The 27202-nt window shown below is 42.5% G+C and overlaps 1 protein-coding gene across 1 annotated transcript in view; it reads right to left on the bottom strand.

Annotated features, from left to right (window-relative positions):
* The window catches only part of LOC139686388 (zinc finger protein castor homolog 1-like), a 140945-nt gene that overhangs the window by 18213 nt on the left and 95530 nt on the right, over window positions 1-27202 (bottom strand). Inside the window, exons 4-11 of the mRNA XM_071583581.1 lie at window positions 7429-7594; window positions 6269-6467; window positions 4862-5078; window positions 3593-3969; window positions 2877-3141; window positions 1903-2335; window positions 875-1034; window positions 284-469 (exon numbers count right to left, since the gene is read on the bottom strand). Coding sequence (XP_071439682.1) covers window positions 284-469; window positions 875-1034; window positions 1903-2335; window positions 2877-3141; window positions 3593-3969; window positions 4862-5078; window positions 6269-6467; window positions 7429-7594 — 2003 coding nt within the window. The remainder of the gene's footprint in view (window positions 1-283; window positions 470-874; window positions 1035-1902; window positions 2336-2876; window positions 3142-3592; window positions 3970-4861; window positions 5079-6268; window positions 6468-7428; window positions 7595-27202) is intronic.

Below are 27202 nucleotides of genomic sequence, written 5' to 3'. Positions count from 1 at the left end.
ATAACTTTTTGCAGGTAAGGGGCAAAGTAGGTCATTCAAAAATATTTATTCCCTAAATCTTAATCGCACTGAATTATGACAATTAAAAAACTACACAATTTTAAAAAATCAACAAAGCTATCTTCATCATACATAGACATTAGGAGTCTGATGTTGTGATAATATGACTCCCAAATATTGAAATATTTCATACAGAAATTACACATATACCATGTACAAAGGTGTCAGGGATTTAATTAACATAGGGAAGATGTATAATCTTAAAATATGAACACCATCTCACCTCAATGACCCGGTTCTTGGGAGGCCTTCCCCTCTTACGGCGGAACATTCCATCAATGGACGTTGCCAGTGTCATTGTCATTGGGTCTTTAGTTAGGCTTAACTTCCTCGAGTACTCATGCATTTTGTAGTGGTCAAGCCTACGGAACGGTTTGTCAGTTGGAAGAATTATCTCACGGCAATTTTCCTGCAAGAAAACAATAGATTTTTAACAACATTAAAGATAAAACAAACCTGAATTATGGTCATTTTAAACAATTTTAAAATTATAAATTAGAATAAGATTTTGGAGTACATAACATTCAGAGATTTCAAGGGACTATATATTATAATCATGGAACTCTCAGAGCAATTAACACAAGAATGCATTTTTGGTACCTTGGTATTTATTTCTCATATTATATTTAGACGACTATTATTGTACATATTGCATAATGTAGTGAAAAAACCATTAATTTTTCCATTAATTTTTCCATTAAATTTTATTTAAGTTTACGAGAAGAAACACTTGTTGATTTCAATAGTAACTGAAGCAAGATGAAATGACGGCTAGATACACTTTCAAAGAATAAATTCAACAAGTAAAACCAACCCAGCAGCAATGATAGTGCTTCTCCTTGTTCTGGAAAGGACAGTCTGGTGGGCATGGTCTGCAGGGCTCTTGACCAACTTCAACTGTCCAATAAAACGCCTCTGTGACTTGTTCCTGCTGCTCATGATTCCTGGCGTGCTCACGAACACCATCTTTCGACCTGCAATGATTGAAGTAGCAAAATCAAGTGATCACTACTACAAATTGATCTGAAATTGATTAATCATCATCAAATTAATTTGAATGTTAAAAATCTTGATGAACCCATCATTATGTCACTTTAAAAATACACATAAAAATCCTTCAAAATTGTTGAAAGTCATTTTCGTAGTAGTAGTAGTAGTAGTTTTGAGGGGAGGCGACCGACAGCTGAGGTCATTTGCGCCATAGGGGATGGACAGGAAAGGATGAAGGGTGGAGAGAAACCCGGTGTCGGCATTAGCCTACTCTTTACGAAAGGCGCCAAGGGGTCCGCAGCTTAACGTCCCATCCGACGGACGGCGAAAAGTCATTTTCATCCAACAATTGATAAAATTAATGCTTAAATGCAATGGCACATTTACACTGAGAAGCTTTTGAAATTCAAACATCCGGCTAAAACAGGTTAATTTCATGGCTAAATTCATGATTTTATTTAAAATTACCACATTTTGAACCCGAAAAAGTGGCATCATCTTTGGACTTGTTTTCTTAAGTTAGCAGTTAGCATGAATGTTGTGAAAAATCTTTCATATTACTGTATATACTGCCATTTTCAGTAATTCTACGTAATGTTGCATCGTTTAAGTTAAATTTCAGGAAAGTATCAAATATCAGATGGCTGAATTGAATAACTAACAAGGAGATAATAAAGAGTGAGTTTGACACATTATCCTGAAGGTCAATTGCTTTATTTTCTTACTTAACCAAATTGTTTTGTCTGATATTGCAAGATTTCTTTGAGGGATTATTCAACACAAATTGGATAAATGATTTAGCCGCATATCTGTTTAAATAAGACTGAAATTCCACCATTTCCACTTATTCACCTGAAAGTCATGTCACACCCTTCTGCCATGCAATGAAAATGCTCCTTGCCCAGGAATTCACACACTGCATTTGGGCCCGCAGTTCTCCCTCCACACTTCTCTCCAGCTCTGTGGCAAGTGAGATACTTCCTCCACAAGTCATCAGGGAGCATTGGGAAGTGCCGAGCACCAATGACAGCAGTGGCAGGATGCTGGTGCGGGTGCATGAGGGCCGAGGAGACAGCGACGGGACCAGCCCGGAAGTCTCCATGGGAGAGGTCGACAGCGGCTGAGGAAGAGGAAGGCTCTCCTGAGGGTGTCTGAGAGAGAAGATGCGGGGGCGGAGGGAAACCGGCCACTGCACCCACGGGAACACCAGCTCCTGTGCCACCAGGGGTGCCTATGAGGAATGGAGCGGGCAGTCCGGGTGGAGTTGGCGCCATGCAGTCGAGGCCTGCAAAGTGATAAAAAAAAAGCTTCATGCACACTGACTTGTGCCACCAGATGAAACTGATGCACGAGGCATAATAAGCCCACAAACATCAGACATCAGCATCATGAAAGAGACAATGAGGTGTGAAATTAATGCTTCTAGGACTAGCAATACTGCATATGTAATAATAAAGAAAACTGCATGGATGAAAAAAAATCTTATTTAACTGCTAAGGTACCACAGCATGGATCAGAGAAATTATTACACGAAAATATGCTGATGACATAAATATATTAATGAATTGCATTTTACTTCTCAAAAACATAAAAATGTAGATTTAACCAACATCCGAGCCTACGTATATCTGATCTATCTCATTGCCTCCCATTAATTTCAATTTAGGGCCTACACAAAGTTACAAATCCCAATTTGAAATAGGTCTATGTGATGAAAAAATTATGGAATTCAATTATATTCTCAAATTTTGCTCATGACATGGAAAGGAAAAAAACTGGGATGATTCCACATGGAAAGAAAGCATCCATTCCTCATGGACACTTACCACCAAAGACGGAGGAATATTTGTGGAAAGCCGCCAGGCCTGTGGCTCCCGGAGGAAGGCCATTCACCATTCCCTCAGGAGAGCTCCTTCCGGGTGAAGAGGAGCCAGGTCCTCGATTCTGCTGCTGCTGGGGAAGGGGTGACTGTGGTCTGGGTGCAGATGGACCCTGGATGACAGAAGTTTGGATGGAGGAGGGTGTCACGGGGGATGACGATGGATCAGAAGTGACCCCTTGCAGGCGCCCCACTGATGGCGGAGTCCCAACCTAATAAACAGAATGCCCAAAACACATCTTACTCACTGTGATATTCAGGCAGAGGGACCATCAACGAGATTGAAAGGGAATAATAATAACAAAGATGTACCAATTTAATAATAAAACACTACACATGAGGGCCAAAACATTTTCAAATAACATCAAAATAGGAATATCTTGATCACCAAAAAGTTCTTCAAATCAGAGTAACTTAACTTAAGACAATTACACTCTACTTGGTATGTCTCCAAGATATGCCACAGTATGCAACTAATAAATAATATACTTTTTGAATTGCTTTGACCTGAGTAAGGGAAAAACCTGTCACTGTCTTAATACCTACATATCTATTTAGTGCACATTCTCTGTCATGCCAGGAAATTTACAGGGTTTTGTAAGGCACCTGGATGAATGAGTTCTGTAAAATGATGCCTCATAAAAAATCAATCACATAGCTCACCCTCTCTGCATACATGCTGTCCATGGAGGAGAGATCATGTGGACTAGTTGCCGCAGATTGCGCTCCCCCCGGACCCATCCCACTTCCCCCTCCACTACCATCCATGCTGCCTCCACCAAAACTCTTGAGCATGCTCTGGGCCAACTTGAACTTCCTGTATGCCATTTCATTGTCCTTCCTCTCATGTTTCCTTTTATGGGAATACAGCTGGCCACTTGAGTGCAACACATAAGAACACCCCAGGCGAATGCAATGGATGTGGTTGCAAACACGGGAGAAGCGACAGTTCTCAAAAGAGCAATGTTCATGCTTCATGAACTTCTTGAAGCCATCGCGGTTAAGCTGCTCATCCTTGATATGGTAGGTCTTGTGCTTCTCTGTTCACGAGGGAAGAACCCACCAGTAAAGAAGAGAGAACAGGATTAGACTCTGAAAATTGGACCTACTACTGGAAGATTGTCTAAGCATTAAATTTAAGAATGTAATGCAATTAAATCAGTGCAATGTTATGAAATTTTAAAGGAAATTATTGCACATCAAAGAATATTTCATTGAATAACAGTAGGATAAAAAAAATCTTCTAGGAACTTCCACTACCACAAGGACAATGAATTTGAGGAAATATATATCACAGGTTGATTTACTTAATTTTGAACAACAATGCATCCATAAATCTTCAGCCATTCCACTATTTTAACTTCTGAATTATATAGTGAGGCTAAGGGTCACCCATCAACTACACCACAGCCAAAGGTAACAAGTCAACAAATGCAAATTTCCCCCAATGTGATTGAGAGTACTCAATAAGAAAAAAAGAGGGAGTCAAGGCAATGTAGCAATTAAAAAAAACTTCATTTTTTATTTTATGAAGGCAGATGGTGTAAAAAGTTTCATAATGTGTGGAAATAGGGTGGAGCAATGTGAAAGTTCATTTGATTCAATAAATTAGCCTCAACACATTTCATGTCAAAAGACAAAAATTTTGGTTTAGAATCTATTATCTTAGAAAAAGCCGATATAAAATTAAGAAACATGACAGAATATTGTTCCTGCATTTTACTTTTGTAAACTGAGGCTCATTTACATTGCTTAAAGAACATGAATTCATACATTTCCTACATTTTTTTTGACTTGGAAGTTCACGAATTACAGTACTCTAAAAATAAGTGTTAGTAAGTCAATGTTGCAAATGATACCCAAGGCTTAGTGAAGAAAGTGACACACTTTTGTATCACTCAAAATTGAAAACATCTGTCAAAGGAAACATACCCATGTCCGCTTTATTCTTGAATGTGAACTTGCAGTTGGAGCGTCGGCAATGGAAGTGAGTCGTTCTCTGACCGTAGAATGAGCAGTGAGGTGAGGCACAGTTCTCAGTGGCACGGTATCGCTGGAAGCCCTCCTGAATGATGGCAGAGTCCTTTCGGTGGTAATTCGCATGCATCTGCACATCGGAAGTGCTGATGTACACTTTTTCACAGCCCTCCTGCGAGTGTTGACGTGAGAATGAACCAGGCTAATTTAATCGAGAGCACTATCAACCCAAAATTCTCTACGGAAGATGTTTTCATGCAGTCCTTTGCTGTTCCAGAACTAATTTCCACAGCCTAACTTTCCACTACTTTCTAAAGTCAAGACAAGTTATTACAACTGTAATTCCCTTTATAATAACTTGAAATGTGTACAAATTTAACTTATTTTGTAAAATCAGTTGCCAGTAGGTGCTGTGAAAATGGTTCTTCCCTTAAACAGCCACACTATGACTACTTAAAAAACTATTTATAAATAGTGGCAATACACAGGAGATTACTTTTATCACTAAAACTCAAAATATACAGTATTTGGTAGCCTATAGAATGTAGTCTTTATCTAAAAAGAAGTTACAAAAATTTTCATCCTTCTGACAGAATGAAACAATAAATTTTGTTCATAAGTGAACATTTGTAAAATATGGATGAACTATACACATCAGTATATCCTATTGGCTGCCAAATACAGTAACTCACTATTCTAACTTATGCTATAAATGCCAAATAATCTATGGTCAAATTAAAACATAAAAACAACTAACTGCTCCCATTCATTTCTCAATGTGATACTATTAGCTATCAAATGATACTTTGACATATATCATTAAATAGAAATAAGTTACCAATTCATTTTGAGTAAAATCTAGCTTATTGTAACCCGATTATAATCCATAAATAAAACTGACAAAAAATAGACTGCTAGATATTAAAGATGAATGAAATATTAGAAATATTAGAACTGAGTGATTTTGGCATCCATGATAATTAAGTTAGCCAAGGGGCAGGAGGTTTCAACATCTTTCTTCGCAAATACACTTTTTACCTCATCTTCTACAAAGGTGGAATCTTCACCGTCATTGTTATGGGGGTCAATAATATTTACAATTCAGAAATGTTCTCTCAAGAGCCCTGGCAGGTGAGACTGAATTCATATTAAATTTACTATTCAATGTTTACTTTCTATGGAAAATGAAAAATTGTCATCTACATCAGCTAATGTAATTATCTTCTAAATAAGCTAGCAAAGGGTACGCAGAGTCAGAAAAATACCAGTTGAGTGATTTTAATTAGCACAGGATCATCTTTTGCCCTAATATGGCTCAAGTAAGAAGAGACCATAACTAGGATAATGATGCAATCTTCTTACCTTGAGACAATGGTAATGTGTCTGCTTGCGGTTGTGGCTGCAATCCCTGAATCGGTCAGAGCAGTCATCCATCGGCGAATATCTCATGAAGCCATGCTGCAAGGATTCATCTCTTTTCTTGTGCCACTTGAAGTGCCTTATCATCTCCTCCTTCTTCACAAACACTCTTGAGTTGCAGTCCAGGCAGTGGAAATGCTCCCTTTTTATAAAAAGAAAAACGAGCAAACATGAAGTAAAGAAGGGACCTTGTGAGCACTTTTCCTCATTCTTGTTTATTTAGTTTTTTTATGGATATACTTCAACAGGTGCAAGGATTTTATGAGAAATTTGGAATCCATGAATGAGAAATGGACATGGAACATTCATGGATTCATGAGAGTTAATTGCTTGAGGAAAACTTTTCAAAAGCAAGTTGCAGAACTCTTCTCTGTGTGAGATACTTTTGTTATATGCAGGTTTTTAAGAAAAGTTCATGGTAAATGCTCCATTCAAATAATTTATCCATCGTTATTACAACTACAATTAGATGTAAAGTAAGAGATGAAGAGAAGTGTTGAGTCATAAATTAAAGCAGAATGTAATATGTTCCAGTGTAATGATGCTAAAGGTATAATGGCTGGTAACACCCATTAATAAAATTATACAGAAAAAATATGTATCCTTAAGAGAAAAGTTTTGTTTGTCCCTGTGTTTAGTTCAATACAGGCAGCCTAAATTCTCAATTTAGGATGCATAAACTTAAATACAAGTAATAGATTATATCATTGATTTAAAAATGATATTCTCCTCCCTCATGATTAGTGGTCTGATTACTACTGTGATGGGCAGCAGTGTGGGAAGGGTTACTACCAGTTCTTTTTAAATTGACATTTTGGTGCCAACTTTGGCCTACCAAGCCAAGGAAACCCAAACACTCCCAATCACTATTTCCCCCTACCAACTGCTAAATATTAATCATCCAGCAGTCTCAATGATATTAACCCAATATGCTGGAGTGCTTTATTGCATGGGAAGAACACTTTTACACTACCCACGAAAGAAAGGCGAGCATCCAGACCAAGCAAGAGGGATTTCATATTCCCCCGAACCAACAACACTTTTCTTTGCTATCATAATCATCTGCAAACTCTGGCTCTGGAAAAGAAATTGGAATCACTCACCTGTAGTTCAGGTCCCTGCAGTAATAGCTTCCACACTCTGCTGCACTCGAAAACCTCTTGACATATCTGGAATAGTCTATTGGTGGTGCGGGAACTTTCCCAGCCACTCCAGGTGTCCCACCTACTGCTGGACTTACAGTTCCTCCAGGAGAAGAAGAAAGTTGACCTGGCAATGGAAGGGGTTCAAAGGGTCACGTCACATATTCCAAGAAATGCTTCACACTCCCACATATTTTACAAACCTTTATTATCGAATGCCCAATGCCTTACCCTTGACTAGGAATAATTGGCAATAAGAACTTCAAGTGTGGCACCATGTGAAAGAGCTGGGCATTTACTCTAATTGTACATTCTAAATCTATGCACATAAACTTGGGACTGAACTACAATGGACTAGTCGGGTGATAGAAAACTAGAGATCATTAAAATGACAGCTATTTTTCCCCTTCTCCATGTGTTCATAATGAAAAGGGAGGAATAGCAGGAGGGAATAGAAAAAATTATGAGTATGGAGAGGGAGATAAATACAGTATATATGAATATAAATGAAAAATGGGAACATATCAAAAGCCCCAAAAGAAACAATAGGTAAAAGACAGAGAAACCATGGATTTCAGATGAGATGATTAAGAAGGAAATGGAAGAATATAAACAGAAAGCTCAGTATAAGGAAGTAAAAAGAGGGAAATAATAAACTGAGGTGGTTCACTAATGAGGCAAAAGAAGATTGGCGGAAGATGCAACACGAGGATACAGAAAGTTGTAATAAAGGATAAGCTAAATTGGTGGGGTACACAAGAAGTTTAAAACACTGAAAGGAAAATATTTGTAAACAAAGAATAATAAGTCATGAAAAATTTTAGTTGGACCAGAAAAGATCCTCGAGAGATGAGAGGACCATATAGGGGTACCAAATGGTAAGGATATAAGGCCTGCAATTTTAGATGTAGAAAGAGAATATGAGGTGGCTTATGACTAGAAATATATTTAACTGTGAGAGAGAAAGGGAATTGAAATCAATGAAGGCCATGGGTATAGACAACATTCCCTTAGAACTTACCAAAGTTTTAGGAAAAGGTGGAGGGGAGAGTATGAAAGAGGGACTATTTTGTAGCATTTAAAAGGGGGAAATTTGGTAGTAAGATGATTTTTCAAATTGTTCTTAGGTTCCCATGCCAGAAAAGGGAAAGGCAACCATATGTGAGGAGCAGAGAACAAAAAGTCCGATCACATATGCAGCAAATTAGTAATTAGAAAAGAGGTCATTAGAATTTCATTAATGGGAGCGGCATGCACGATGGCAGAGCAGTAATGAGATCACGGATGGAAAGAAACATAGAATACAATCAGGATATATTTGTTGTTACCATAGATTTTGAGAAGGCATTCTTGGGAGTGAATGTAAATTTTCATTATCAAAGAACACTAAAGGCAAAAAACTTCCCCCATAACTTAGGCCTAAGCTGTGTGAATATATACATGAACTCTACATTAGGCTTCAAATTTTTAAATTAGCCAAGCAATCCAGCACGGCAAATTTTGGTTTTTTTTTCGTTTCTGTGATAAAATTAGAAGGAAAAAACGAAAAAACTTTGTTGATTTTGGTTTAAGTTTCTCGTAGCCCTATCCATGGCTGTAATAATTTCAAAGAATTCCAGATAAACAAAATGGCGTGTTTCAGGATCGGCATTTTATATGAAATTTTGCGTACACAAATACTTGAATTTTCATTTGTGAATTTATTTCCTTGTAATGGTTAAATGTCACTGTATTGTTTTTAAATATAAGCCCCGATGCTATTATCAAACGGCGTGCTGATTTTTCTGAATGTTTAATTGTTTATTACGTCAAAAAGTATTAAATTCTTCACATTTTTTTCAATACTTCGAATTTTTTAATCGAACAAATACTTGACCGAAACTTACGGTACCACGCCGAAACGATGTCGCCCGCGCTATCAATTCGACGACGAGCCCGAGGAAAAATCTTTCCTCGAAAACCTTTTAATGATGATGGCCTGCTCAGTATACTGCCCTATGCAATACCTCGACTCAATAAGCAAAAAATTAACATCTTGTTCACGTGAATTATACGATCTGAGACATATCAAGGAAATGTGTTTTGTCGTTTTAAGCGGTGGGCAAAGGTTTCATCCTCTCCCGAATTCGCAAGCCACTTCCCCGCTAGGGATCACGTGATCCGCAATCTCCTGATCCGATCTCCAATATCCTGCATGGCGTATCTCTTTTGTTTCGTTGACTTCTCAAGGGCACCTTCGGCCTGCGAGATCCATCCATCTCGCTCTCTCCTACAAACTTAATTCGCCAATCCTTACAGAGGACATACCGACCACAGCGCCACAGCTCAAAGGTCTCGATGAGTAAACGTGTCGAACGGGAGAAATAACGATAGTCATCATATTTCTTCTTCCACTCACGACATTCCGTCGCGGTTTGCCACCATCGGATATGCCATTTTTGCAAGGGGAAAATCGCCCGCGACTGGATTTCGGCTACTCAAATTCCCTGCGGCGATCTTTTCTGGATCTAGAATGGTCAAATATGCGACAAGGATCGGCAAATGAATGAGAGCCATGACGCAGAGAATTGAACGAACGAATATCATGCACGGTACTCGCATTTCAGCGGTAAATTGCTTTGGCGGACACAATGATATGGATAAAAGAGCCGCGTTCTCAACAGTTTTACCTAACACTTTTCTCTGATATCTGCTAGTTCTTTGAACGAAATTCTAATTATTGCTCCTATTGTTCTGAGAAATTTTAATCGTAATACATAAAGCACCTTTGTAAACACAAGAACAACTGCTATAAACAATTAAATGAAAGTCAACAATAAGTTAGTCATTAACTGGCCGGAATGATCACATTCGAAAAGGAGTTTCAAGCCCATGCAGGTCGGTAGGTAGTTGAGACATCTGAAGAGGACTGCGCGAGACAAAATATACAAAGAGAAGGGGATGAAATTGACATAAAATATATCTTCCTTGCTATTCAACTAGTGAATCGCTACGTTCGTCTCCAGTTTAACATGGCGTGGGTTGGCAGGGCCTCTCACACCAACTAGCAGTGTCAGAGAGCAAACGTACATTATTGAACAATAAAAATGTCAATTCAGGGGAAGAAAACAATAAAAAATTAAGTCTTTTTCCTATCGCGCGAATAAAATGTTATTTCGCCATCTACGGCATTGATTTAATCTATTTAACCTACACGTGGTTCTATACCGCCAACCCATGGACTAGGTTAACTCCGAGGGAAGCGGAAGCAGAAGAAGACTCCTATCTTCGAAATTCGGAATTGGATGATCTAAGCATTTTCTTGATTCCCGCTACAAACGTATCCCTAATAATGTTATTAGTTGTGGAATTTGACGATTGATTTCGTCACATTCGCAGTCCAGTTTCATTAACGAAATAGAAAGAAGAATCCCATGATGATGGTCCGCTCCAAATATTAGAGAAGGGCAATGCGGAACAAGAGAGGACTTCAAGTCCATTTAAAACGTGAAGAAACATTTTTTTCTGCGAGAAACATTTTTTCCAATTCCGAGCATCCCGTTAAGTCGATCGAGCAGAAGTTGATACACGTATCGACAAGAAAAAAAGGTCGACCACCCCTGCACCGCGTTTACGTCACCGGGTAGGTCTGCATTAAATTTGACCCTGGGGAAAGAGAGCGGTCTGGGGGTTGCTGGGGAGGTTGAGAGTGGGTGGGTGGGAGGGAGGGAGGGAGAGAGAGAAAGAAGGGTGAGGCGGGGAGGGGCGAGATGGCACACCCATCTCGAAAGTAAAGGAAACGAAAGGACGCGTCGCGCACTTCTTCTCTCCCCCTCCCTCCCGCCCGTCCCTTCCGTATAAACCACTCGGTTCGTTGAACCATGCGAAGGGAGCCGGGAGAGGAGAACGATGCAGAGTTTGGGAGGGTGTGGTCGCGCGCTGCGGGGAGAGAGGCAGCAGAAGGGGGGCAGAGGGAGACTTGTTATCATTAACAAACTATCAAATGCCGAACCATACGTGACGTGGGCCGGGGAGAAATAAGCCGCCCTACTCCGACACGATCTTGAAAACCAACGTACTTCTTTGAGGAAGGAAAAGAACTGCGCTACTGGCATGCTAATCTTTACCACCCCATCGAAATGCGAGAGACGCTAATGGCCAACCAAAATTTTATGCATTTCATATCCCGGAATTGAGTTCAAAACCATAAACATATTAACGGCTAAATTTCAATTGCATTCAATCGAATACGACAGACCGGTTAATTGACGAGGTGGACCTTCCGCTTCATAAAAAAGCCAATAAAAAGTGAAGTATTTCGCGATTACAGATTGAGTTACCGATTTGAAAAATAAAAGCATTAAAAAAATCGGCGAATGGGGCTCGTGGCAAAAGGCTCCACCGAAGTATATAATATTGCTGCTACTCTCAACCAAGGTGAAATGAATTAGCTGGAATTTCATAACAGGCTTCCAGAGAATGCATAACAGGCTTTCAGAGAATGGACCAGAATTTCACGTCTGAATCCAAGGTAGAGAGGGGGATTTTGGAAAACACCAATATAAACTCTCACACACACGCTCACCACGTACAAGAAGGTGCGTTGGAGACGCCGACGGGGCAAGCTGGACCATCTGGGCGAGGGGACCGAGCGTCCGGCCGAGGAGCCGGGGGGAACGACTCGTGTCTTGGTTCAAATACTTGGGTACACGGGAAGTTGGCAGCGAGGGGCGCTAGAAGAGGAGGGGTCGCCTGGGGAGCGGGGCACGGATGCACCAAAGCGTGCATCTCCGCAGACACGTGTGGGCTTCGGGAGGGATGCATGGCGCCGGGATCAGGATGGGGCGGGGTAAACGTATTGGGGTGGGGGATGGGAGGGGTGGGGGGTGGTGGGTGGGAGTTGTATAAGGAGGAGGCGGCCAGGTCGGATTTTTATGAGCTTAAAATAAAAGGAGGGGAAGGCTCCTGCTCCATTTTACTGCGAATTTCATCGTCATTATTTCTCTTTCTCGCGAAAGAGGAGTAGGGGTTTTACATTGTATTGATGGATTCCACCGTATCCTATCGAAATGAGATCCTTCGGAATGGGGCGGATAGGGATATCCAAATCACTTGGCTGACTGATGAAGTGCTGATTGGCGAGTTTGATTTACAGATTCCAAGCTCTCTGTCGAAGAGAGAGGAGAAATTTGAGTGACACTATAGTGACACCTTCTGCCAAAAATTATAACACGAAGTGTTATATTACATTTACATTTTCACCCTACATAACATATTACCCATCAAGCCACCGCTAGAGCGTGTGGTAGGAGGTGAAAGGATAACAGACTAATTTTGACACAACATACTTTTCCTCCCTAGCGTGGTCGGACAACGTTATTCTGATCCCATCATTTGAGGGAAAATTTACATCTTAAATCTATCTGCTCTACACTTAATCTCTCTTTTTTTACTGGCATGATCTCTCCTACATTAGTGCGACGGGATTAATAATACATTTTCAACATAATTACTAAAAAGACATCCTTCCAATTTATGCCAGAGATTCAATCTTTAATTCAACCTTCGCTCCATTGAGTGATTCCCAGTCTAGCTGCAATAATATCTTGGATACGCTACTAAGTTTATCATAACAACGTTTTACAAATCTAACTCTACGCAGCACGCGATCCAATTCGGCAATCAATCCAACTTCATGGGGATCCCATATACCAGCATCATGTTCTAAATGAGGCCTAGCCGTTAGCAAAATACAACAACGCTCATTACCTTTACGCGGGGATTTATTTATTGTATTTTTCTCTCCGCACAGTAAGTGCATTGAATAAGATCGGAATTTCTTAAGCTGGTGCATGCAAAAAGGTAGATTTCTGCGGATTTATAGAAATCTTATCGACCTCTTCCACTGGTTCTGCATCGCAGAGTACGATGTAACGTGACATGCGCTCGACAGATTGTGCAAACAGGGAACCGGAAAATATATCGGGGATGAATAATTAATTCATCGTCCACCTCTTATCCGGGAATGGAAGCCGCGCAAGGATTTCGTTGCCAAGCCAGGGAGAGGATGATGATGACGCGGGGGAGGAGAGGGTGATTATTCGGGAGTGAGGTAGGGGGTAAAGGGCGGGAGGAGAAAGGCGGGAAAGACCCACACATTCATGGGGCAAATTGCAAAGAAACTGGAGGATAGCGCAAAACGAGGGAAATAAATCATTCGGGTGCAAATGGACGCCAGAAGCCAACAAAAAAATACGCGGGGTAATCTGTTGAACAGAGAATTAATTATAAGTGTAGCCAGTCAACTCGGACGGTGGGTGAATGGGAAGTGTAGAATCCGAATTTTGAATTATTCACGGAGGCACTGCTGAGGAGGCGGTTGCGGGGAGGGGATGAAGGAGGGGTGTCGGCGAAGGAGAGATGCTGCGGACGGATAGGACGGGCATCGGCGAGAGCTTGCGGGGGAGGGGGTGGGTGGGTTGGGAGGGGGACAGGGATGCTGGACGGGGATAATGTGCATCGAAACGAAAATGCGGAGGGCGGAAAGGCAAAAGGGAGCAGAGGTCTGAATTTCGTATCGGTGACCAGACAACAACGACGTGAATTCAAGGTTTTCGCCCGGCATTCACGCGAGAGAGGAAAGAGAACTTGAGGAGGGCCGAGGGAAAAATAAGAAATGTAAAACGAGGAGGGAGTTAAAAGGAGGATGAGGGGATGTCATTCGCGTGGCAGACGTTTCACAACGCTCTCTCTCTCTCCCTTAGGAATCGACCCGTCGCCCTACGATCTTCGTAAATATTTAACCACACTTTTAGCGGCAACCAGGGAATTTCAAATGCTACTTCCTAGATCATTCACGGAACCGTCCCTCTTAGGTTGACCATCGTAATAATCCAGAAGTATAAATGAGCACAAAGCCCTTCCGAGTAACCTAATCGGAAAGTAAGGAAGATAGCTCGGCACGAATGACACGGTACACACTAGTTTGCTTTTGATTCCTTGAGTGAACTTTGGTGAGGTTCCGCCATAGTTCATCCAATGCAACCTACCCATTAAAGGTAAGTTTTGCACGATGCCTAAAAACTATGAACAAGTTCAACGTCTCACACAAACTTCCTTCTGTTTTTCCTACATTTTCTTCCTTATTCAGTTCTTGAGCAAGTTTAGCCCAGTGGATAGACAGTGGATTAATGACCGGAGGGTCGGGGTTCGATTCCCGTGGACGTCTCCGGGCACCTTCAGCTTCGCCCAAGCTGTGTGATTTTCTCGAGAACCACTCTTCCTTGAGAACCATTAGCGCCACAGAGAAATGAACCGGGCCGCCTTCCCTGATGCGTGAATTTCACGCGCCCGCACCGTAGGGCTTAGTATTACGTGAGCTCCACCCTCGCCTATCAAACCCAACCTCATGGTTGCTTCGTCCAGCTACTTGCAAGGGCGGGAGCGGGACGACAAAACAAGGGGGGGAGCTCGAGGGAGGGGACCGGAGGTGCGAGGTGTGAGAGAGATGGGGCGGGCAGGAAGCCATCAAATCGACGGGATGCGGGGAGCAGGAACCCCTGAGTGAGAGCATAAAGGAACGGGCAGCGCAGAGCGGGGGGGGGGAGGGGGGTCTGAGTGCTGTTGCGCCCGAGTGGGGTGGAACCTGTTGGATTTCTGCGGAAAGATCACGATTTCGCGGGTGGGGGGAAGATAGAAGTGGGGTAGGCCGCCCCGAAAGAGGGAAGGGGGGGAGGTGGGCCGTTTCGAAGGGGGGGATGACGGCCGGGAAGGGGGAAAGAGGCGCCGCTGCCTGGGGCAAAGAAGACGCTCACGTGTTCGATGGTCGGAGGCAACGCGATTGGCGGAGAGGGAAAGGGAATCTTGACACCCGCTCGCATTGATTGGGAGGCGACTGGCGCCGCGCGCGTGTGCGCTCACCGGCTGGCCATGTGTGGCCAGGCGCCATATAGCACCACCCCATCCTCTCCTCCATAACGGGGGGGAACCCCGGAATTCCTCACCCCGACCAAAATACGCTCCCACCCTTTTAGAAACAATAGATTTTAAATAAATAATATCGATATAAAGTCTACTTCTGATATAAGATATAAGTCTCTCTGAAACCGAGAAATATCCTGACGCACCTGATTCAAGCATGAGATCATAATTTGAGGAACATGCTCAGAAGTCCACAGGAACGCGAACACAAAACAGTCGAAAAATGAAAACCGATGGTTGATAAACACCAACGGTTCACCACGCCAGTTGAATTATAATTTTAAAGGAATGATATACGTCTGATCAAAATAGAAAACAATAAAAGCCCTACCTAAACACATAGATTACCAATTTTAAAAAGTCATCCCTGGCGTTATAAGGGAAGAATTGGGCAAGGAAAACATATCCAACTGGGAAGTCTTAAAAGCTTCCTTAACTAATCAATTTCGGGAAAATGTACGAAATATTATCACCGAAATCGGTCGTTGGCCTGTACATTCACTCGCTGCAAGAAAGATACTTAAAATTCACCCAGAGTCAAGTAGTACTTGATTTCATAGTAAGGTAAGGGAGTTTTAAACTCTAGGTGACTTGTTAACAGCAAAGAGGACATTTTCCTTGAATCACTTCGCTTCCATGAAAACGTTCAACTCGAGAATCTATTTCAGCGAGAGCACCCTTGGAGGGCGCAATCGAGCAGGATACAAGTTTTTTACGGCCATAATTGACGAGTTGATTCCGCCAGGGCATCATGCTCTCAGAGTCCCCCGGCGCACAGTTTCCCACTTCTGATGTTTTCGCTGACCTTATGATGCCGTCATCTTAAAGTTTCCCCGAAACATTAATTGCATGCATTGCGTTACGTTAAAAATATTTGTCGAATGCCAGATTTACCGTGTACCCTTTGGTATGCGAGGCGACCATCAGCAAAGAGACCCAAGTGTACAGGAAATGAATAGATATGATAAAAATTCCAGGATGAATAAGGCGAGCATTCCTTCCTTGCGGTATAAATCCTTATCTGAGCATTTCATGTCGCAGGTACATGGACCAGCCTTCCATCCTCCGAGACGGAACCCATTTCTTATTCAACAAAATCTTCATATCTCAGCCTCTTCAAATCTTTCATCTTCGCCCGTGGTGTCGTTTCTATGGCTGCGGTGGTTGGAGGCTAAGCTTATTTTTTTTCTTTCTCCAGTTCCAGTCTGAGAAATTCTTCTCCGGAGGGATAAAGAAGGATATTGGACGTGAGTCGACATTTGCCGCATTAACCACGATGGATGATGACGAAGGGAAAAGTGAAATGTCGGCGTGGTCGCCGTGGACTGGGGGCGATGGGGGACGGGAGGGGCGGGAGGAGGGAGGGGGTGAGCGAGACGAAGAAGGAAAGGAGGAGGGAGATTGGAATGAATCAGGGCGGCCCCAACTCTTCTCTCGGGCGCTATAATGATGGACACATCCACGCAACAACACAAACATAGAACGTACTACGAGTAAATCTCACGATTGTTTCCCCATGGAGAATGCAATTGTGTTAGAAACATACATGTTTGATGCATTAATTAAGGGACGAACTTTACCGTCATGCTCTTTTCCAGAAAATGGTTTATTTTTAGAAATTCATTTCCGGACGAAGTTTTTGTTTTGGTTGAAGCTAAGAGTACGTCCATTGTTTGCGATCTAGGTGGGTCTGAGATAATTAAAGAAGCTTCCCTTGGTCAAAAATTCGGCAAATCGCAGCCAGTTTTGCGCTAAAATACAGTGGCGTAGCGTAGAAAAGTGGTGAAAACGAATCTAAGTAGCAGAAGGATCTTAGAGCGGGAGGAAGGGGGGGGGGGCGTTGCTGAGGGGGAGCGAGGCATAAAAGAGCGAAGAAACATGGGGAACGGGACCGGGGGAAGGGGGGGTGCGGGCAAGCGGAGGTGTTTCTTAAGGGAGCATTTACATTTTAACGATCAAAATACTGCGAGCGAGTTTGAGAATCCTCCTCGGTAGTCTCCGCGAGCAATAACATCTTTCCATTTAGAGATGAAACATTAGCTCCGTATAACAGAGAGAAGTGATTTACATCCGAGCCGCAATTTATAGTTCAACGGGGAAAATAGAGAACACGGAGAGGGGAGTTTCAAAAAAGGCGAACGGCGAATTCAAGGCTGGCAATTAAATTCCGAGCGTAGTACACTAAAGAGACCTTTAAGGGACGTCGGAATCTGCCCCTTTTCACCTAGGCTAAGATTTTTTACTTGAAGTGCCACGGAGGAATCTCGATAGTTCTTTCACGTTTTACGGACGATTTAAGAATTTCAGGCAATTCAACTAGATATGCGACCACACTTTCCGCAGCAATTCGCCGGCATTAAAGACTATACTTCCAGCTTTACGACAGGGAGGAGATATCAAGGTAATTCAGAACGTCGTTCTACTTTTCCAACATTTTACAGCGAGCCTCTACAGCATCTCGGGCCAACTAATCCATAAGATACAAGTACAAAGTAAATTCGACCTACAGTATAATTTATGCTACAACTTTTAAAGACTTATAATCAGGTTAAATGAACAATAAAGAGGTAACCAACAACGGAATAATATTAATTAAACAGTGAGAAAATCAAAGAGAAAAATATATTTTGTTCGATGCGACCGTTAACGCTTTTCTGTCAACTTCCTACAAACAAGGTGGGAGAAGGGGGGGGAGGGACTGCTGGCACGAGAAGTGCCAACAATTTATTACAGGTTAGTTGGACTGACGCGCTTCGAGGGCAGCAAGCGACCACTGTAGATTTGACGGCGCCATCGACAAAGGACGCCAAGCATAAGGGAACGAGGGTCGCTCTAGGCCTCCCACGCCCTGCCGAATCAGCCACAGTAGCGATGGCCTGAATAAACGTTGTTGCTAGCGTGACTTAAAGATTCAACACACCCGTTCATCCCGTCAAGCGAACATGTTTCACAGAATTTTGCGTTTCATCTCGCGCACACGAATCGTTGTGAAGGAGTTTCGAACAGGGAGGTTGACGGGGTGAGAGGCAGGAGAATGATGGATTTGGGAGAACGAGTGGTCTTCCTACCAAGAAGCTTTTGTTGCTGTCTGTGTGCCCACCCTTTTCTTTGGGTTACCATGGGAGTGTCTGAAGGATGGCAGCCGTGGATGGGACATTAAGAGCGAAGGAAGTGTTATCTCGGCTGAGAGAGAGAAAGAGTGGAGGAGGAATAAAACTGAAGCTGTAAAGGAAGTCGTGGAAAAGGCTTTGGCGAGAATTTGGGGATGTTCGTGGCAGTGTGAGCGGAGAGATGAACTAAGCTGTGACCTCAGGTTTGCCTGGTGGTTCGTCGAATGGGTGGCGGGGAGGGGAGGATGTGGAGAGGGGGTGGGATCTCAAGGTTTCGCCCGAACGATCAACTTCTAAACCAAGGAATACATGATGAATCCCTATTCGCGCGTGCGAATGTCCCGTATTCGTTTGCTTCGTGCGGCCGACCAAATGTCAACGAACGGGCTTTGATAAAACGGATGCATACATATGGATTTGAGATACAATCACAGATGCTGAGAATGCATGCAGGGGTCAAAACAAATTTGATTCCCAAAAAAGTGACCGAATGGCATCTGTTTAAAAAAAGGGACCGGATTGTGACGCTTCAGCTCAAAAAAGAGGCGAATATCCTTGGGTACTCAATGAATACCATGGACATTTTTGTCAAAGTAAGAATACTGAGCGAAAAAGGAATACAAATTAGAATGTGCTGCTTCTAGATGGGATCCTCATGAAGTTGGATTAATTACCAAATTAGATCGCATACAGCGTAGACGCGCTAGATTTGTAAAACTTTGTGGTGATAAATTGACTAGCGTATTAAAAATTATTAGAGGATCTCTCATTATTACTTGGTTCGAAAAACTGGATGTCTCTTTAGTGATGATGTTGAAATTGTATTATTAGCCCCATCGTACCACGGTTGGAGAGAGAATGTAAATAAAATGAGAGATATTAAGAGCAGAACAAATATATTTAAGAAATAGTTTTTCCCATGAACGATATAAGGGAACGGATTAACATCATCCGACCGCGGCGGGGGGAAAGGTATTTTGGGTCAGAAGTAGTCTCGTGCGTAATCACCCCTGGCACACATCCTAGCGATGGCTTCCACGACCCCCCTTGTGTTTTCACCCTTACTCCAAGTCCCCCTTGGAGCCACTGCTCCCCCCCCCCCCCAATCCCAACATTCACATATGCTGCCACTGGGGTGTTGCAATACCAGGAGTTTTAATAAATGAGAGAAATTCGTTCCGTTCTAAGCTGACCTCATTACCGTAGAGGGGCTCATTGCTCCCATTCCACAATTCAATTGTTTCATTGCATCGACAAGACTTGATTATGTTAAACATTTGACAAGAATTTGAAGCTGACAAAAGTAACTGGCGCTCGCTTAGGTTTCAAGAAGTGATATTCAAAATGCAAAATTCTTACGAGATAATTAATAAAATCTCAGAACGATGAAGACGAATAATTAGAATGGCTGCTATTCATATCAGTTTTGCATATTTCGCTGCGCCCTTGGTAACGCAAGCTGTCCAAATCTTCGGTATCATTTTTCACTTACCGTCTTCAGCCTACCATGACGGCATCTGTTTAGGAAACGAGACAGTATTATGAGGCTTCAACTCAAAAAAAACGGCAAATATCTTTCTCATGCGATCGGCCGGGAATCTTTCATATGCTTCTGTCTCTTCACTTTCCCATTTGGACTCGAGTGTCACTTCCCAGTTTCTTGCTCTTCTGCTTCCTCTCTCTCTCCCTTGGGCCTGCCAATGCAAACCCACAATGCAGTGACGTAGGACGTCGATAACACCTTGAAAATATTTCCCCAGAGAGCCAAAAACTTGATTATTGCTTCGGGGCATATTCAAAAGAGAGAAGTGTTTCCGTGGTCGATCCATTGGCAGTAGAAGACGAATAAAAATGGAACGCGCGAATCCGCGACAATCCACACACTTTTGAAGGTTAGAAAACTCTCAAAGGACAAAGAAGTGGATAATACGCGAATCTGTCCGCTCGCTCGCACTTCATGCTTCCATTCCGACGAGGTAGACAGTTTTAATAACTCCGTCAGCTGCTGCTTGTAGCTATGGCAACAAGAAAACGTACTTACGGTGTGGTATAAAGTGTATCAAATGTTGACAAATAGAGACAGAAATGTGAAGTGTAAGAGATGCGGAAATGAAAAAGTGATGCATTTCGAGGCCAACATAAGCAAAACAAAGTTTAGGTGAAATAATCCTTTTTATAAATCTGTAAAAATGTTAGTAGACGAAGAATTTTCGAAGAAAGATTTTGACCAGTGAAAGTCTACGAAGTGTTCCAATCGCCGAGGCACTCAAGAATTATACCTAACTAGTTACACCATTAATGGGAGCGATCTCATTTTGGGAGGGTGAACGTCATTTGTAGTGTTTAAGGGCAAAGTTTTTTTAACAATAATCCAAAAAAATACAACTATTTTCTCCTCTCGAGAGTTTCATTGTTTCGATAACTTGCAAACTTGCAATCAATTTGATACGCATAACATACATAATGTACCTCAATTGGAAGCTGTATGTTCTATCGAACGTTGCACATAGATAACTAAGTCACCATGGACTATGCCGATGGACACATAGAGTAATGATGCTATTAGACGCTCTCTTCCTTCTGGAACCGAAACTATCCAAACGGGGAGAAATAAATGCTGTTGACATCCTACCTACAGTGACATATTTCCATTTGCCCAGAATACTGCCTGACCAAGAGACTCAGAGGAGAAAAACACTAAGGCGACAAGAAACGGTGAAAGGAAGTAAAGTTGAATGGATTGCGATTCAACACAACCCTGTATAAATAAAAAATAGGAGCATGTGGCAAAGATAAAAATAATTTTATTTACCTATTTAATTTAGTACCCTGCCAGCCAACACTAGGGTGTGAGGCAGGGAGTGGATGCATACCAGACTAATTTTAATCCGAATATGACCTACCGCGGTCGGACAATGTTATTACGATCCCTTACCGTTCGTAGAAAAAATGACATCTTAAATCCATTTGTTGAACACTTAATCTCTCTAATTTTATTGACATGATATCTCCTACCATAGTACGATGGGGGGTAATAATACATTTCAACAATACTGCTAAAGAGACGTCCTTCTAATTTATGCAAGAGATTTCATCTGTAATGAAACCTTCGCTCCGTGAGTGATTCCCAGCCTCAGCCTTCTCCTCTAATATATTGTATACGCTACCAAGTTTATCATTACAACGGTTTACAAATCCAGCCCATATACGCTGCACGCGATTCAATTCAGCAATCAATCCAACTTCGTGAGGATCCCAAATACCAAATGCATATTCTAAATGAGGGCTAAACAGCGAAAGATAATAATTCTCTTTGACCTTTTCATCACATTTACCCAGTACTCTTCTAATAAATCTTATTTTTGTTAGCTAGTCCACATATTCCCCGCATGTGTTTCACCAAGGAGAGGTCGTGAGTGAGGGTAACGCCTAGGTATTTAATTGAGTCTACAGATTGCATTTCGGTGTTCCTGATGCAGTAAGCGTTCGGGAGGGAATTGCTTTTTTTCCAAAAATTCATCACTACGCACTTTTTTCAGTTAAATTATAATTGCCAATAGTCGCACCAGCGTCACGACAAATAAAAAAATTAAAAAAAAATAAGTTTGACGGGTCGCCTGTAGTTTGATCTGTGAGTCGCAAGCCGAGATGGCGACCGATGAACTTGCCTTGCGCTCAGCGATCAGTTGGAATGCGTTCCTCGGAGAGCAATGGCGTCGTGCGATGATGGGAGGATGTGGCATTTAGATGAGAGCACGAGAAGGGGGAGTTGGTTGGCGCGCGTGTGTGTATGTGTGTGTGTTTGTAAGCATGAGAGAGTAGAAATTTGAGAGGAGAAAATTGACGGATGGTGAAGGACAATAATTGAAAGATCGCCGGGGCGGATTAGCAGCCTTGGGGTTGTTCAAAAAAAAAGTTATGAATGTGGAATGGCGAGGAAGTTCCAGGAAGCGATATGTTCTTCTTGTAAGTCTAAGTCACCTATCCTGAGAACACGTTTCCTCATAATGGCAGGGCGTTAAATGAATGATATCAAGGTGAACGAAAAAGGAGTTTATACATTCATGACCTATGCACGAAGCGAAGATTTAGTAAAGAATGGCACCATATATGTGATTTGGTGGATAAGAATGAAAATAAATTAAGAACAAGTTCTTATTCTTACTCCATTGAAAGATAAGTCTTTATTCCTCATGCAAACGTGAAGCATAAATTCTTTGTGCGTACAGAAATTAAAATGCGAAAATGATCGAGTACACAATCTCAAAGATTAATTCAGAGCGTCCTCCGAGCCAAGGCTTGGACTTATTTATATTTTGTTTGAGGTTTTTCATTCACGTCGACCAACGCCTTCGAATATCTGAATTAAAATCGCACATCGAGAACTAAAGGCACACAAAATGAAACAACTAAATAGGGTTTCAAACGCTAAAAAAATTAGATGAATTTGCACACACGTTATTGCGAAAAAATCTTTATGAAGCAAAGAATTGGAATTGGAAAAAATCAAAGAGACAAGTATTGCCGTTTTCACACATGAGATCGATTACATATTCGATTCCGGTCATTGAATTCCCCCACAACCAACCCGACGAACTGGTCTCACTTCCCTATGGAATAACCAGAACGCGTCATGGAGATTGCCCGAAAGGGACATGTGGGAGTATGTGGCGAGGAGAAGAGAGGTGTGTCGCTGGAAAGAGAAAGAAACCCGATGGAGGGGAGAAACATATTGCAGGCGTTTCCATGAGGAAAGGGAAAACGGGGCATGTCCCATCATACCCTCAGAATTTCTGAAACCTTCAAGCATTCCAAATGTCTTACCCATCCTAAAATGGCTCATGAGCTAATTATTTATTATTTCTAATGGTAGCCGGTTGTTCCAGGTTTGTTTTTGACGGACCCAGGCTTTATGCCTCGGTCCGTCAAAAACAAACCTGGAACGTGCTTTATCTTATGTGAACTGCTACACATCTAAGCCCTGGATAAAACGATTAAAAAAATTATTCGTCAACAACTGGTGATTTTCCACATTTATTGGAGCACCTAACCGGTTTCAACGTTTTCGCATCATTAACAAAATTACGAAGTTTTTTTTTGGAATCATCATGAATAAATTCCACCAACACAGAGGGTCTACAATTGATTACATAAGAAATTAAACCCCGTGGGCATCTAAATTGCCCTAAACAACTTTTACTTCCACCCCCCCCCCCCCTTGGCTTAGCTAAACCAACATTCTCCCGCCAATCAGTCTTCCGTTGCCACTCATGCATCTCCCTTGCCTTCCGTCGTGGTATTTATCCCTACGCCCCTCTCTCCCGCATCCAATATAAACTTGTATTCACCCGGCTACCAGGTTTCCGAGCCGCAAAAACCACAGTCCCACGTCAAAGCATACGATTAACATTTTTGCATCTCAAATTAAGATCTCCAACATCACCTACCTCTTTGCTGTAAAATCTTCGTTGATTATCGCAATTGTTCTTTCAATATCCCATCTACTCACATATTCCGCCCTCACATTTTTATTAAATCCTTCGGAGATAAGTGAATTGCTCTCCTTGTTGCATTAGAAGACTTCAATTTTTAATGTTTAACTTAGCCTTCCTATTTCTAGGGATGATTGTGTTAAATGAAAGAAACCCACGGATGCAGAAATCCACAAGAAAATAATAAGTTGCATAATATGGTAAACTCATTCATTCGATATTATAATTAGTCATTTAAAATAATCCGAAAATATCAAAATTTTCTTGGACCAAAATTGAGAACGGGCCACCACTGCTTGCTTGGACAGCCATTCTGTTTCTTGCGGCAAGACTCTATCGCATCCTAGGGAAATCGTCAAACCACTGCGCTCGATAAAACTTACGCATGTTTTTATACAGAATCCGTCCCGTTTCTTTTCTGGGAAATTTTGAAGCGTTAATCGCTTCAATAACATAGACTCACACACGTTACCCTGCAAGCCACCGCCAGGGTTTGTGGCAGGGGACGATTACACACCAGACAACCTTTGACACAAAATAGTCCCCTCCAGGTACAAACGTTATTCCGAAATAGCGTTAATTAAAACGTCAATTAATTCCAAATACTTTATTTCCCATTCCCAAATAACCCCTCTCACGCTTTCAAAAAGCCTGGGTTCGTTCTTCCAAGGCAGCGCACGTACATCTCAAGTTCTGGACCTTAGAATTTCAGCCAGCGGTGAAGGGAATGAACTAGGGAAAGGAGAGAAGACGAGAAGGGAGCGGGGAGGAGAAGGGGATGGGTGGAGGGTGAGAGGGGGAAGGGGGGATGCATCCCATGGTGGAGGGAGGCGAGAGAGCGCTCGGATTGAATAAACAAGGCATTGACAGGCGGCCCTGGGCGGAGGAGGATAAACTTTATAATTTTTTCACCTCCCTTGCTTTTTCCCGACGAGGGCATTTTCCTTTCCCACCAGCGCGCGCTTTCCGGGACGGGTCCCCTCGTGCCCCCTCGCCCCTTTCCTCCCCGCTCACAGAGGCACCTCCGCGGCCGGCGGAGGATGCGGAGCCGGGTGTCGGCACCGTGGCGGGCCTTCCTCCGCAGCGGGGACCGGGGCTCTCGCGTGGGCGGGCGGCAGACAGGAAGGGGTGGATGGGGGCCTCGACAATGGAGAGACGCAAGGGATCGGGGCAGGGAAGACAATGGGCATCTGGCTGTACAAGGAGCTCTCCCTCCCATCCACGTGATGCGTGCAGGGCGGAAGGAAGTATGCAAGGAAGTGATCGGGTTCGATATGTGAACCATTCAGCATTGCCTGTGGGGAACCACTGTTTTCCGGTTAAAGCTGGTGCCCCCGAAACATGCCACTCCCAATCCTGTCAATTATTAATTGGAAGGATGCCTCTTCAGCGAAGATGTTGAAAATGTTTTATTAGTCCCACCGTACTACGGTAGGAGAGAGCATTTAAATGAAATAGGGTATATTAAGGTAGAACAGATAGATTGTCATTTTTCCCACGAACGATAAGGGATCGGAATAACTGTATCCGAACGCACTATGGGGGAGATAGTATTTTCCATCAAAATTACTTTGCTATGTAATGACCCTCTGCCACACACCCTGGCGGTGGATTGCAGGGTGCCATGTATGCATGTGTTAGTTAAAATGTTTCCTTAAATAGGTTAACTTTTTCTTTGCATCTAGTTAATCACCATCCACAATAAACGAGTTGAATGTTGGCTTTTAGGGTAGAGCTAACCTCGAATGAGTCCCTACGGCGTGTAAAATTCTAATGCGTACGGGGGAAGGTATATCGCCGGCGGTTCACTAGATAGCACCGAGACTAAGGTGAATTGGAATGCGGATGGGCAACGCCTTGATTTCAGCTAGGAAATCTTCGGTCCTCGAGGGATCTATTCCCTAAACCACTACGGTATTTTCAAATCCGGTTGATACAGTAAAAGGTAAAACTTTCCCCTGGACACGGCCTAAAAATCAATTCGGATGAAACTGTTCGGGGGACAGATGATTTTCAGAATTCAGCATATTGGAGAAATGAAGAACGTAGGTGAGCGACCGTTGAATATTTTAAGAGGTTTTGGAGGATTTTAAGGAGGAAATGGTGGAATATCAATTCGGCCGATCGAGAACAAGCGAGGTTAAATGCAAGCGATCAAATTTCACTTTCTGTCGATCAGTATACGCCCACGCGTCTTACTGTAAGATCAGTAAGCCTTCCTTCGGCAGGTTTTCAAAGAGTCATGAAAATAGAATATTTTGGCGAGCCAATGGCCAAGGAATAAAATATACACATCATATCAATCATTAGAAATTCTCGGCTGGCCGTTCAAAATGTAACCCTCATCTAGGGTCGCAGCTTCCTCATATCCCTGGAATATAATTCATCGGTCAAAATCTAGGTTCAGAGAGAGACAAGCGAATACTCAAAATTTATCACAAAATGAAATTCACGGATCCTTGGTGGCGTACAGAGGGTAGAAGTAGTACCGCGTTTTTGCTTTCGTTAGTAACTACGTAACACTTCAACACAACTCGGATAATAAACAGCTCCATACCTATTCCTTGGTAATATATGATAATAATACTCTATAAATTAATTTGTAATATATAATAATCCTTGGTAATAGGTGTGCCGTGCACATCTATTCCTTCAAACGACAAACTGCAGATCGAAAGTGATCACACAGATGAGAAATGAGAGGGTACTTAATCGCAATCGGCTCTCGCATCTTCTTCGTGACCTAGCTGGCCGCTGAATGTCAGCATATTATCAGTTTCCAAAGCGAACGACCAGGTCCGCTGCGGAAATCTGACTAACAAAATTTATAACGTAAAGAATACCGTTTCATATGATTCACAGGCCTGAGATGTTTCCTTTGAGGAATAATGAAGAAGCCGATGAGTCAGTCAGTCAGATATTACGAACTTGCCAGGCAACGTGAAAGGCAATGGTATGGTTCGCACCTCGCACGAATCGCCAAAATCTGAAAATTACTTCGTTCAAAATATTCTTAGGTAAGCATTGCCTCCACAGCCGTCATCGCCGAGGCTGTTTGGTGTATGCCGGTAGACTTCACCTCCAGGTACCGCGGCGTGTGTAGCCAACCCAGTCAGGCCACAGGAGAGGAAAGGGCCAGTGCCTTTGCCGCCTGCGGTTTCCCACGAAGTTCTC

Source organism: Hetaerina americana, unplaced genomic scaffold (genome assembly GCF_022747635.1).
Source record: "Hetaerina americana unplaced genomic scaffold, ioHetAmer1.1.p SCAF_14, whole genome shotgun sequence".
NCBI classification, from domain to species: domain Eukaryota; kingdom Metazoa; phylum Arthropoda; class Insecta; order Odonata; family Calopterygidae; genus Hetaerina; species Hetaerina americana.
This window is presented reverse-complemented; position numbering and strand designations above follow the sequence as displayed.